At 35.2% G+C, this 13541-nt stretch overlaps 1 protein-coding gene across 1 annotated transcript in view; it reads left to right on the top strand.

Moving 5' to 3' along the window:
• Window positions 1-13541, top strand: part of LOC129231087 (cathepsin L-like) — a 54046-nt gene that overhangs the window by 23253 nt on the left and 17252 nt on the right. The window contains exon 10 of the mRNA XM_054865334.1: window positions 9414-9506. Within this exon, the coding sequence (XP_054721309.1) occupies window positions 9414-9506 (93 nt within the window). The remainder of the gene's footprint in view (window positions 1-9413; window positions 9507-13541) is intronic.

The following is a 13541-nucleotide window of genomic DNA, read 5'->3' as shown; positions in this document are numbered from 1 at the left end:
CCTGCATGTTCTCGGGACATCCTGGATGTTCGACTCCGGCCTCTTAAGGTTTAGAGGGATAAGACAGGTCGGAATGGCTTTCCCTGGATGTCCTGTACCCAACCGTACTAGTATTGACCTGGCAAACATTTACAATCCAGAGGAGATAGGGATGAAGACACACATACAAACGTTCACTGGTTTTAATAGTTTGGATAACGTGCACGAAGAGTAAATCCGTTTTTGATGTGTAAAGGGTGTTACATTTAAAATGTGCTAAGATATTTTATTATCCAGGCGTTTTGAAAAACTAATAGCCACTACAGGGCATAGACAGCAGAACAGACACTAAATCAAATCCTGAATCTATTTATTCGAACCAGGTGTGGGTTGAATTTATTTTATAGAATTTTTTTTTATTTTAAACACTGTTCTTATATATGTCGAGGTCGCTGAATCCGATAATAGGTCTCTATTTTTTTGAAACTTTCCCATTTTTGATATGTACGCGATTGAAATATAGCATATAATGGTATATTTCAATGGCATAAGTCTCGGTATAGTTAGCTATGCAACGCTTATGAGACTTTTTGGCAGTCATTAATCATTCTCTTAAATTTCGTTTTAGTTTTCAATTCATGTATTAAATTCGGTGTTCATATCTGAATTAATCCCAAGTTATTTCTAATATATTTAGAAGATGCATGAAAGTTTTTCGGATCCTTTCCGATACACCGACACTTACGCCATTGTAATATGCTATTATAATCTATATTTCAATCTCGTATACCTGGAAAACGGGAAAGTTGCGAAAAATTAGACCCCCTTCATCGAATTTAGCACCCTCGATACACATTAGAGCCTTGTTTTTTTTTTTTTTCCTGGAAAACTGAATTCATACCGTGCTCTCGTTAGTGGAAATTTGGGACCACGAAAAAAAAAAAAAACACAAATATGTTAATGTAAAACTGGTTACGTCCTAGTACTTAGCAATCTTTACCAGGCAAAAACCAAGGAAGTTGTGTGCAAAGAGGAAGAAGTCAATTATTTCGGGGATAAAAAAAAAATGACTTTTAAAAAGTCGAAACTTTTCAATTTCGATTTTCTCAAAACTATAATTTTCGTAACTAAGATCTTTCAGGTAACGAATACATAAATAACACTTAAAACATAAACATAACATTTTGTTCTTTTTAGGGACACATTAAAAAATATGGTAATTTATAAAAGAAATAGATATTGATAAATTGGATTCAAATTATCTTCTTTATATTCGCTCGATATACAAATATTTTAATATGATCTCTGAAACTTGACTTAAAAGATCTCTGCAGAGAACAGAAAAACTGTTAGAGGATGTACGTATAGTAAGTAGTGGAATTTGGAAATCTACAGCTGTTAAAATCCTGTCATACAATTTATAATGTATTCTGAAGTAATTTTTCAATTTACACTCATAAATAAGCAATTTCACGCTTAATAAGTGAATTTACGTAGAGTCTTTATAAAACTGAAATAGATGACAACACATTTTTAAGGCTACATCGATGGCAACAAAGTAATTAGTTTTTTTTTTTTTTTTTTTTGTTTTTCACATTTTATCTTTTCTCAATAAAAGCAAAATAAAGGTTTTGCATATAAATAAAATATTAATATAATAACCTTACAGCGAGTGCCTAGAACAGAAAACATGAATTAAGGTACCTAGAAGCAAAGAACTGTAAGAGTCAAAAAAAAAAAAAAGCTTAGAGATAAACTAGCGCAAATATCCCAAATATTCTCAAGATCTAAAAATCTTCGGGAAGAAAATCATTACTTAACTTCATCATATGAAAACACTACTAATGCTCAAATTAATAACAAAAAGCTATTAATGCTAAGTAAAACCATACAGTGAGTGCCTAAACCAGAGAACACGAATTAAGGAATCTAGAAGCAAAGAAATATAAGTGTCAAAAATAAAAATTTATAGATTAAAAATTTATAGACTTGTGCAAATTGCCTCAAATTCTTTAAAAGCTTTGGACGAAAAATTTATTACTTGAATTTTATCAGAGGAAAAGAAAAAGTTTATTAGATAAAACTAATGCTTCGCAAAACCATTCAGTGAGTACCTACCTAAACCAGAAAACATGAATTGAGGCACCTAGAATCAAAGAGATTTACGCGTCAAAAATGAAAATTTAGAGATAACGAGCACAAATATCCTCAAATTCTTAAAAAGCTAGGGAAGAAAAATTCATTGTGTTGAACTTTATCAGGAGAAAATAAAAGGTTCCTTTTGTAAAACTATAAATGCTAAGCAAAACCATACAGTGAGTGCCTAAACCAGAAAACATGAATTGAGGCATCTTGAGACAAGAGATGTACATGCCAAAAATGACAATTTAGTGATTAAGTTGCACAAATATCCTCAAATCCTTTTAAACCACACGAAGAAAAATTCATTACTTGAACTTCATGAGATGAAAATAAAAAGTTCATTGTGTAACCATTAATCTCATTTGACCTAATTTAATTTGTAACAATAACTAAATTACTGTAACTACCTTAGTCACGAGTTATCAATGAGAATTAAACATGTGGAATCAGGATTTAAGTAACATCTGAGGCATAACTGATATGTTTGTCTTTGCACGGTAAGAGAAATTCTCTTATCTTATCGATATCAGCAAATAATAAAACGGCGTGTATTTTCAATATTATTTTGTCACATGAAAATAAAGAAATGTAACGTTATCATTTAATGGTCGTATCAGGACAGGTGAAAGTGATAGACATTATATATTGAAGAGTTAAACTGCGACAGTTGTATTGTGGATTTGTTCCATTGGTACATCATCCGTGAATAACTCATACTAAGGTAAGGTTTAATTTTCTTTTGAAATAAAAATGTTGGGAAGAATTTGTATTGGTAACTTGAGAAGGTATTTCAACGAAACTGTGCGTAAAATTTTGAGTAAAAATGTCTTATAAATGTGTTGTGGACTTCGGTACCACACAATCGTCTACAGGGTGACTAAATGAAAAGAGGGGGGGGGGGGAGTGATCTGTCAATTCCCACTCGATTGCCCCCTCAAGTTATAGAAAAAATAAATTACACTATACATAAGCCATTAAGTAATTGACGAAATCTCTTCTACCAAAAACAAGACACATCCTTTCTGAACTAATTTAATAAAATATATTACTTACACTAGTTAATGCATTTAGAAAGCATGAATTTATGTAATAAAAATGAAAATTTGCGGAAAGCAAATCTCCTTAAATTTCTATGTGTCCTTTTGTCTCTGCTAGCTACATTTATTCTATGGTTACAAACAGTGGCTATAATAGATAGATGCTTAAATTTAGACTAGATTCCAAAGCGCTGGCTGTTTTTGTAACCAGAAAATTTTACACTTTAATTTTTTTGTTCAAATTATCGGGCAATTTTCATATAATAAAATAGAAATATTTCTTCCAAATAGTTTATCAACGGAAAAGTTTTGCTTCAATCAAAATTTCAACAGATTTAATGGTAGGGCCCGAAAATGCCGATTTCTCTAATTATTTCCTTATCAAAATATGATTTTCAATTCAGCTGTTTATCAACATGTATAAAGTGCACAATCAGTTAACGTAAATTATAATTTAAAAAAATGGTGAATACCGGAGAAGGTCTAACACAGTGACAAAACCAAGATAAGGGCGTGCACGGGGGGGGGGGGTGAGAAGGGTCATCTGTTGGCCGGGGCCCGTGCCTGAAAGAAAGTGCCTGAGATTTTTGTAATGAGGGATGAAAAACATGTAGGGACGTTAGTGTAAACAATATGGGGGGGGGGCGTAAAAGTCATTTGTGACGGGTCCCAAAATTTCTTTGCACGCCCCTGGATAACCGACGTATCAGTTGTGGCACAAAACATATAGCAAAAACTTCAAACGTGTTAGACCCTTGTTTCTTTGCATGTACTTTATCAAGAATATGGACTCTACTTCTATACAATGAAAATAAATTTTAAAGATTTAGAGAAACTACTTCTCAATCAATATCAGATACGTCCGTTACTGTGAATTAAAACATGACATGAAAATGATTCAGGAAATCTTCAAAAAAAATTGCATTACAGAAGTATGCTGTGTTCACAAAATACATAAACCGAAAGTAAGCAAAAAGGTTTTGCCACTATGCCACTTCTAGGGATTTTCTTTTTAAGAAAAAAAAAGGTTAACTAATAAGATTCGCATTCGCCATCTGCTTGGTACCAGGGGTACCCCCCTAAGAGCAATGGCACACCCCAATCGCGAAGACCCCCAAGAAAAGCAAGAGCCCCCCTCCAAAAGTAAAAAATACCCCTAAAAACCAGGGCTGTGGAGTCGGAGTCGAAGAGTCGGAGTCGGACTGATTTTGAGGTTAAGGAGTCGGAGTCGGAGTTGTTAGAAAACATGCCGACTCCGACTCCGACTCCGGGCTTCTTTTTTTCTTTCCCTTTCGCTGACTCTCCTTGCATTTTTTAAAAACTGACTTCCAATTGGTTCGATTACATGCATGAAAAGATACTAATGAGAAAATAACTGCCATTATGGCAATCAGCTAGCTTGAGTGCTTACAGAACTTTCTGTAGCCGTCCCCTAGTTTGCTTGCTTTTTAACTTAACTAATAGCAACTGTCAGCAAACGGTTTTGTTGCCTAACATTTTCAAGTAATCACTTACAAATAAAAATAGAAATATAGTGTTTGTTCGATCTCAGTTGTAAAATAGTAAAAGAAACGTAACAAATTAGTAAGTTGAGGCCTGTAGCTAATGTTGAAACGTTTAAGGGTGAACGGCAAATTCAGAAAAGTTCTGGCGCGAAAGCACGAATCCAAAAGATCCGACGAAATAATCTAATGGTTTTTTCTTTATTAAGACTATTTATAAGCTTGATTCTCACTAAAAAGTATGGAACAAAATAAGTGTAAATGATTTCTTGATTACAACACTCAATAATTGCAGTTATTCTTAAAATCTTCATATTAAGGTTAACTCTAAAGCAGCAAATAAAATTTAAATTAAAAATTTTGCGAATGAGAAACATAGGTATAGTAAAAGCTATTCGTACAAATTTGTATACCGCCGCATTTTGCGTAAAATTAGCTCCTGATGTATATGCGCCCTATTTTCGTTGCAATTTTATTGATGAAATATAATTTAAAATATATTCGCGAAAATTTTCAGAATTAAAGTATTTATATTTTTTTATAAACTCTGAAATTAACTTTGGTTACCATCTACCAGATGGGTGTCACCCGGGGCAAACCACCCCCTCTCAAGAACTTGAATTTAGAAAAAAAGGTTTTTGTTTTCCCTTCAAAAATTAAAAGCACACGATTTGATCAATGTCTATTTGTTAAACATTAAAGGGGAGCAAATTACAGATAATCCTTTTCAAATTTTTTAAAAGGGATTTTTAAGTCATCTCACTTTTTAACTCGTAACTATTGGAAAATTTGATTTTTAAATTGAATTTCTGACGTTGTATGCGTCTTGGGTTTACAATAAAAAACAAAATGCGAAATTTTCATAAAAAGGAATTAATACTTCAATCTCTGTTTAGAGGATTTCCCCCTTCCCCTGAAGGGAGAGAGGGAGTTGAAAAAATACAATTTAAAAAAAATCCGGAGTCGGAGTCGGAGTTGGAGTCGGAGTCGGGCGTTTCAAAATCCAGGAGTCGGAGTCGGGGTCGGAGTCGGCCATTTTAATTCCGACTCCGCAGCCCTGCTAAAAACATCCCCCCCCCCAGGTGGGCACCCCTGCTTGGCACTAATTTGTTCTTGTCCAAGACAAGCACGTGATTGAGGTCGCCAAACGGTGCAATTAATTGTTTACATCTAGTCTATCTTTCTCGTGAATAAAGTTTAGAGGCCATGTTTTTCATAAAGTCCATGCAATGAAATAATGCTCTAAGACAGTCTAAGATATTAGAAGTTTTCACTGGGAGTTTTGTGCAGCAATTGATACATCTATTGCCGTGGCATTATCCTGAATACTGTCAACTTTGTGCCACTTTTTTATGATTTTTAAGCACATCCTCCATATTATTTGAGATAAAGGGGTGGGAATGTTACCCAATACTCCTCCCACATGCACCTTCCAAATGTATTCAAAAAATTGGATTGCCACGAGACGAATACTAACAATATTTGAATTTTAAAAAACGCATGGGCCTTAATTTTTAACAAAAGAAGCAGGGAAGTGGCATAGACTTCAGAACTCATTTTCATACATAAAGAGCCTGAACTCCGACTAATCCACGGAAATTCATATAAAATTAGAAAGAAGTATATGAACTGAGCTCCCATGCAAAAGAAGTCCTGGGTAGAGATGTTATTTTATCGTAGTAGTTAGCTAAAATGTGGCCGATAATGCAGTTCAGTGTCTGAAAGAGGGATATAACTAGGGCTGTGGAGTCGGAGTCGGAGTCGAAGAGTCGGAGTGATTTTGGGGTAAAGGAGTTGGAGTCGGAGTCGTTAGAAAACATGCCGACTCCGGGCTTCTTTTTTTCTTTCCTTTTCATTGACTCTCCTTGCATTTTTTAAAAACTGACTACCAATTGGTTCGATTATATGTATAAAAAAATATTAATGAGAAAATAATTGCCATTATGGCAATCAGCTAGCTTGAGTGCTTACCGAACTTTCTGCAGCCGTCCCCTAGTTTGCTTGCTTTTTAACTTAACTAATAGCAACTGTCAGCAAACGGTTTGGTGCCTAACATTTTCAAGTAATCACTTTCAAATACAAATAGAAATATAGTGTTTTGTTCGATCTCAGTTACAAAATAGTAAAAGAAACGAAACAAATTAGTAAGTCGAAGCCCGTAGCTAAGGTTGAAACGTTTGAGGGGGATCGGCAAAGAAGATCATTTAAAGAAGTTCTGGCGCGAAAGCAGGAATCCAAAAGATTCGATGAAATAATCTAATGTTTTTTTCTTTATTAAGACTTTCTATAAGCTTGGTTCTCATTAAAAAGTATGGAACAAAATAAGTGTAAATGATTTCTTGATTACAACACACAATAACTGCAGTTAATCATAAAATCTTCATATTAAGGTTAATTCTAAAGCAGCCAATAAAATTTAAATTAAAAATTTAGCGAAGAAAAAATATAGGTATAGTAAAAGCAATTCGTACAAATTTGTATACCGCCGCATTTTGTGTAAAATTAGCTCCTGACGTGTATGTGCCCTATTTTCGTTGAAATTTTATTGATGAAATATAATTTAAAATATATTTGTGAAAATTTTCAGAATTTTTTTTTTTTAAATTTCTAATGGCACATTTAAAGACAGTTGAACATCAAAAGGATAACAACAAAACTATAAATGAAAACGAGCAATCAAATAGCGTTCCCAGATGGATGTCCGAGGGAGAGCAGGACATCTGGACAAATGAGGCACTTCGTGGAGATCACACAAAGTGCAGAAAGGGTCAGGAACCACGTTGATACGACAGAGATGTTTTCGTAGGCAATCATGGCCAGATAATAAACGAAACGATTTCATCCTAGGCCAATTAGGGACATTCAGAATCAGCTCAAACCATGGTTTATTGCTGTTGCGAATTTTGAGTTCTTTGTGAAAAGTGTCTTTAAAGATTTTCTTTATTAAGCTTTTGATGTTACTAAATGGAAGCTTAGGATTGGTTCACTGAAGAACCGATGCTCCCTTTTTGGCCAAAAAATCGGCCATCTCATTACCTTGGATTCCACAGTGGGCCGGAATCCACTGAAGAACAACTGTCTTATTATTTCTGGCAAGCCGGTTAAGGAGCTTCAAACAATTATCGGTGGTTAAAGTTCGGGAGTGGCTAGGTGTATCGATAGCTTGGAGTGCAACCTTTGAATCCGTTAATACAACTGCTTTTGAAAAAGAGTCTAAATGTGACTGGAGCTGTGACAGGGCCTGGCAAATGGCAGCAATCTCGCCATCGAAAGCTGATCTATGGTTGCCAATGGGGGTGTAAAAGGAAAAAAGTTCACAGTAAACACCAGCACCAGTATTAACACATCCATTCACTTTAGAGCCGTCAGTATATATTCTCAACCATTTCTCTCTGGGGTAACAGGATTCTATTGTTTCGAGAGCAAGAGCTCTTAACACTACATCATTTGTCTCCGCTTTGAACACATTCGTGATCAAATTAAGGCGAATGGTGAAACCTTTTTCAGAAATGGGGTTTATGGAGGGAGGAAATTGTTCAGTTTCATATTTTAAATCTAGTTTAGAAGAAATATCAGCTACTCCCTTGAGAAAACCTTTTTGTAATTTTAAGTTCCTCCCGCCTACCAGAGAGTCCTGGTTCCACAGGGACAGACACCAAGGATTCTTTCCCATAGGAGGACAGCTCTTTCTTCAAAGATCATCTTTAGAGGTATGTTATCAGTGCTGAGTAACATACAGTCAATGGGTGTTGTCTTCACTGCTCCGGTAATCAGTCGTAGAGCCTGATTTTGAAAAGTCTCACACTGTTGAAGGACTTGCTCTGATCCTGTGATCAGCGGCTCACAGCAGTAAGTAAGGATGGGTAGAATATAAGTTTTGTATGTAAATTTTTTTTCAGAATTAAAGTAGCTATATTTCTTATAAACTCTGAAATTAACTTTGGGTGTCATTTACCAGATGGGTGTCCTTCGGGGCAAACCACCCCCTCTCAAGAACTTGGATTTAGAAAAAAAAAGCCTTTTTTTCCTCTCAAGTTAGTTTTCAAAAATTGAAAGCACACGATTTGATAAATATCTATTTGTTAAACATTAAAGGGGGGCAAGTTACAGATAATCCTTTTCAAATTTTTTAAAAGGGATTTTTAAGTCATCTTACTATTTAACTCGTAACTATTGGAAAATTTGATTTTTAAATTGAATTTCTAATGTTGTATGCGTCTTGGGTTTACAATAAAAAAAACAAAATGCGAAATTTTCATAAAAAGGAATTAATATTTCAATCTCTGTTTAGAGGTTTTCCCCCTTCCCCTGAAGGGAGAGAGGGAGTTGAAAAAATACAATTAAAAAAAAAATCTGGAGTCGGAGTCGGATTCAGGCGTTTCAAAATCCAGGAGTCGGAGTCGGGGTCGGAGTCGACCATTTTCCTTCCGACTCCGCAGCCCTGGATATAACTGGAAATTGTTTGAGGAGCACTACGATAATGCATGTTATTGATGGCTTAGACTGCAAACCAACTTATTCTATATATTGTCAAAGCAAAGTTTCTTTTTCTAACTTGGTTATTATATCAGGCTGTATCAGTAGAAAAAACGAACAACGCCAAACGTTGCCCACAAATTGAAAAGTTTAAGTTCATTGTATTAAAGTAACAAGTTTTTATTGTCTCCTGTTAAGCTGCCTGTCATGGAATTAGTTGATTTATATCAATATTTTGTTACCAACTTACGTTTATTTCAACTTTTAACTATCGTAGATGCTTCGATTTGCCGTTGCTCTTGCCTTCTTGGCGTTAGCTTATGCTGCTTCTTTTACTCCAGAGCTGGACCAGCACTGGGAAGAATTCAAGGTAAGATTCATAAAAAAAATCTTTTGTTTTACAACGCTGTTAGATTTCACTCAATTTCATAATACCGTTCCACCTTGCAACAGCAGATCTCACAATCAAGCACAGCTTTATTTAATAACTAGCCGCCTGCGGCGACCAGCTAATCCGCCTTTTTATGCCATTCGCCTTTTTGCGTCAGGGTTGGCGCTTTCGGCGGCTGCTTGGACAACTTAGCGACGGTATTAATCAATGTTTCTCTCTATATTATCAATATTATCATTCGCCTTTTTACGCCAATGTTGCCGCCTTCGGCGGCTGCTTAAATAAACTTCGTGGCGATATCAATCAATCTATATCTATCTATATCATTAGTAGTTTGAATAAAATATTTTCTAGATCTATCTCCAGTTCCGTCGTTTAGAATATTAATAAAGGAGGGGGAGGGGAGACACAAACGGTGTACTCTTCATGCAAATTTTGTCAAAAAATAACAAAAAGCACTTCCACTTTTATGTGAAAGCATTGTTTTTTCGAAGTCATGGTGTGTGTGTGTGTGTGTGTGTGTCGGTGAGGGGGGGGGCATTGACACCTCGTTGAAGTTCCTTAAATGACGGGCACGTCTCTTTCTTTGCTGTCCATTTACTGTGTCGACCTCTATATTTGTTTATCTATCTATACGATCTATGCATATCTATCTCTGACAGTAATTAACAATCTTTTTTTATTTATATAAGTATTAATTCGAAAAAAAACATTTTTTGTCCACTAAATCTCAGTCTCTGTATCTACCTAATGCCGCCTTCGGCGGCTATCTACCTTTACGATCCATCTCTAAGTTTTCTTATCCATTTCTATTTAACTTCCCCGCTCATTTCCTAATGAAAGCAAAGATCACTCAAAAAACCGCTTTTTTATTTAAATAGAGCAAAAAAAAAGTTATCGCCAAAATTTCCCGTACTGTGCAAAAAGTAACGAAGTAAAGTAAGTGACGAAGAAAAAAAAAATCTCGCTATTTTTATTAAATTAAATGCGCACATCTATGAAATGTAACGTAATATAGATACAGCAAAAGGTCCAGCTTGGGGGGGGGGAATGGAAAAAGAAATAAATGCAATCCCTAAATTAAACAAAAAAAAAGGAAAGAAAAAAAGCAAGCGCTGACACGTGGTCATCACGTCATAAAATGTAGAAGTAAGCTATATAGTAAAAAAAAAAAAAAACATTGTTTCCGATTAAGATTCCGTCGTAAATATCGAATCGAAATCCAAGTATTGACGTCAGAGGCATAAAAGATTGAAAAACGCTTTTTTCGACCGATGCGTAGAAAGACATGATGTGTTCAGCATTAAGAAAATTGTAAAAAAAAAACTATTGCGTATTTTTAAGAACTTTTTTCTTCTGAAGAGGGCGAAATCTTTTTGCTATTACCAACTTAAATTTTAGAAATGAGGCTGTGATACTTCTCGCAGGATGATATTAGAAAAATATAAAACCCAGGAAAAAATGCAAAATGAAGGTTTTTTCAAAAATTCTTAAAAAATACAAAAATTGCTCTATCTTCAAAAATTTTTCATTCATCGTATTTAAAATTAAATTTCCAACACTACAGTACAAAAAATATTTGTGTGGTGCTATTGGTTCGAGGTCTGTGAGGTAAAAAGTACTAAAAAGTGCAAAAAAACACAAAAAACATTAAATAACTTTTTTTCTAATTAAAATATCAAAAATCGAAGCCCGAGGTGCACATCTTCGGCAGAAACTGTACCTGTATACCAAATTTCATCTTTCTAGGCTTTTCCGTTTTCCCGGGAAGCGCGCCACACACACACACACACACAAACATCTTATTTTATTATATGTATAGAAGATTGGAGTGCTGCTACCGTCACGTAGGGACAGATTAAAACTAATTTTTAAATGTACAGAAAAATTATTTAGGACTAAAATGTAAAATATTTCTGTCCTAGTGAAAGTAATTTGCGTTTGTTATTTGTTAAGCAAAAAAAGTGTTTTCCAGTGTCCTTTTTAATCGCTACTCTTGAAATGTAAAAAAAAAGAAAAAGTCCGCGAAATCGCCAGTAATAATGCGTGATTTCTTAGGCCAAAATGTTTTTTATTATATGCTTTTATTACACGCTTTGAAATGAAATATTGAGCTATCACGTGCTCGACAAAGTGTCCTTTTTTCTGTGGAATGACGTTATTGAAACTTGACTATGACTTAAAAGGCAGATAATGAACATTCCTTAAATTAAACGCGTAGCTGTGCTATGGCAACAGAATTCTCAAACGTTTTAGCCTTTTAAAAATCAACAACAATACAAGATGAATCTTACTAAATTGATAAATAATTTTTCACGGCAGAGTTTTAACTATAGATCTATAAGAGGAAATGAAACTGATCATGAAATCTTCAACAATACTGTTTGAATGCTTTTCATACTATATTTTGGCAACGCGCTCCGTGAAAGACTATGCAGCAAGTGGAATCATTATAACATATTCACTAGCAAAAAGGTTAGAATGAGTTCAATGATCACGAATAGGTTTTCCTAGCTATAATATTAAATGAGGCCTGCAATTTCAAAGTTTTCGGAGGATGGGGGGGGGGGGGGGGGGGGGGGTAAATCGTATATACTGGATAGGATTGGTAGAACACAAACAATATAATTCATATAGAAATTCATACTTCCTCATACTTCTAAAATCCATGTGCAATTGACACTCAGATCCTTTATTTGACGGGCAGTTAAGGGAAGGCGGAGCTAGAATTTATATGTGTTGCTGTTATAGTGTCGTGTAAAAGCTTGGCTGGCAATTCGGGGAGCGCTGCTTCACTTTTCCAACTGTACCGTAATATAGTCCGACTACAGCCTTACACACATGCCATAAGGACCGTTTAAAGGGTAGGCAACCATTCACAACACATTCACACAAAGGAAGGACCAGGACAGGAGAGAGAAAATACATCCATGTCCGAGCCAGGATTCGTACCGGGGACCACCCGTCGCAGTCAGACTCCTCTGAACACTAGACAAGACGGCCGACTTAAATTTGTACAGATAAATTATATGAGAATTTATATGGAAACAATGAATACGCAGCAGAGTGTTGCATTCTCATCAAAAATCCATCAAACTAGAGCGTTATGAGATAGCATTCTCTACCTAGGCTCAAAATGCGGCAAGCCCTCCAAATTCAGCAGAGCTCAGACTAGACCCTGATCATGATTTCGAAATCGAAAAAGTGTAACTGAAACATTCGACTAAGGGAGAAAAAATTGAATCCGTTCAAAAAAAGTCAGTTTAGGGAATTGTGAAACTTGCAATTGTAGCGTCTATACCGAGCAGCTGAAGCATTTTACCCAGGGCTGTGGAGTCGGAGTCGGAGTCGGAGTCGAAGAGTCGGAGTCGGACCGATTTTGGAATAAAGGAGTCGGAGTCGGAGTCGTTAGAAAACATGCCGACTCCGACTCCGACTCCGGGCTTCTTTTCTTCTTTCCTTTTCACTGACTCTCCTTGCATTTTTTAAAAATTGATTACCAATTGGTTCGATTACATGTATAAAAAGATACTAATGAGAAAATAACTGCCATTATGGCAATCAGCTAGCTTGAATGCTTACCGAACTTTCTGTAGCCGTCCCTAGTTTGCTTGCTTTTTAACTTAACTAATAGCAACTGTCAGTAAACGGTTTTGTTGAATAACATTTTCAAGTAATCACTTTCAAATAAAAATAGAAATATAGTGTTTTGTTCTATCTCAGTTTAAAATAGTAAAAGAAACGTAACAAATTAGTAAGTTGAGGCCCGTAGCTATAAGGTTCAAACGTTTAAGTGTGATCGGCAAATTCAAAGAAGTTCTTGCTCGAAAGCACGAATCTAAAAGATTCGATGAAATAATCTAATGTTTTTTTCTTTATTAAGACTATTTCTGTAAGCTTGGTTCTCACTAAAAGTATGGAACAAAATAAGTGTTAGTGATTTCTTGATTACAAGACTCAAGAATTGCAGTTAATCTTAAAATCTTCATATTTAGGTTAATTCTAAAGCAGCCA

Source organism: Uloborus diversus, chromosome 10 (assembly GCF_026930045.1).
Source record: "Uloborus diversus isolate 005 chromosome 10, Udiv.v.3.1, whole genome shotgun sequence".
NCBI classification, from domain to species: Eukaryota; Metazoa; Arthropoda; class Arachnida; order Araneae; family Uloboridae; genus Uloborus; species Uloborus diversus.
Note: the sequence above shows the minus strand (reverse complement) of the source record. Positions and strands in the feature narration are given on the sequence as shown.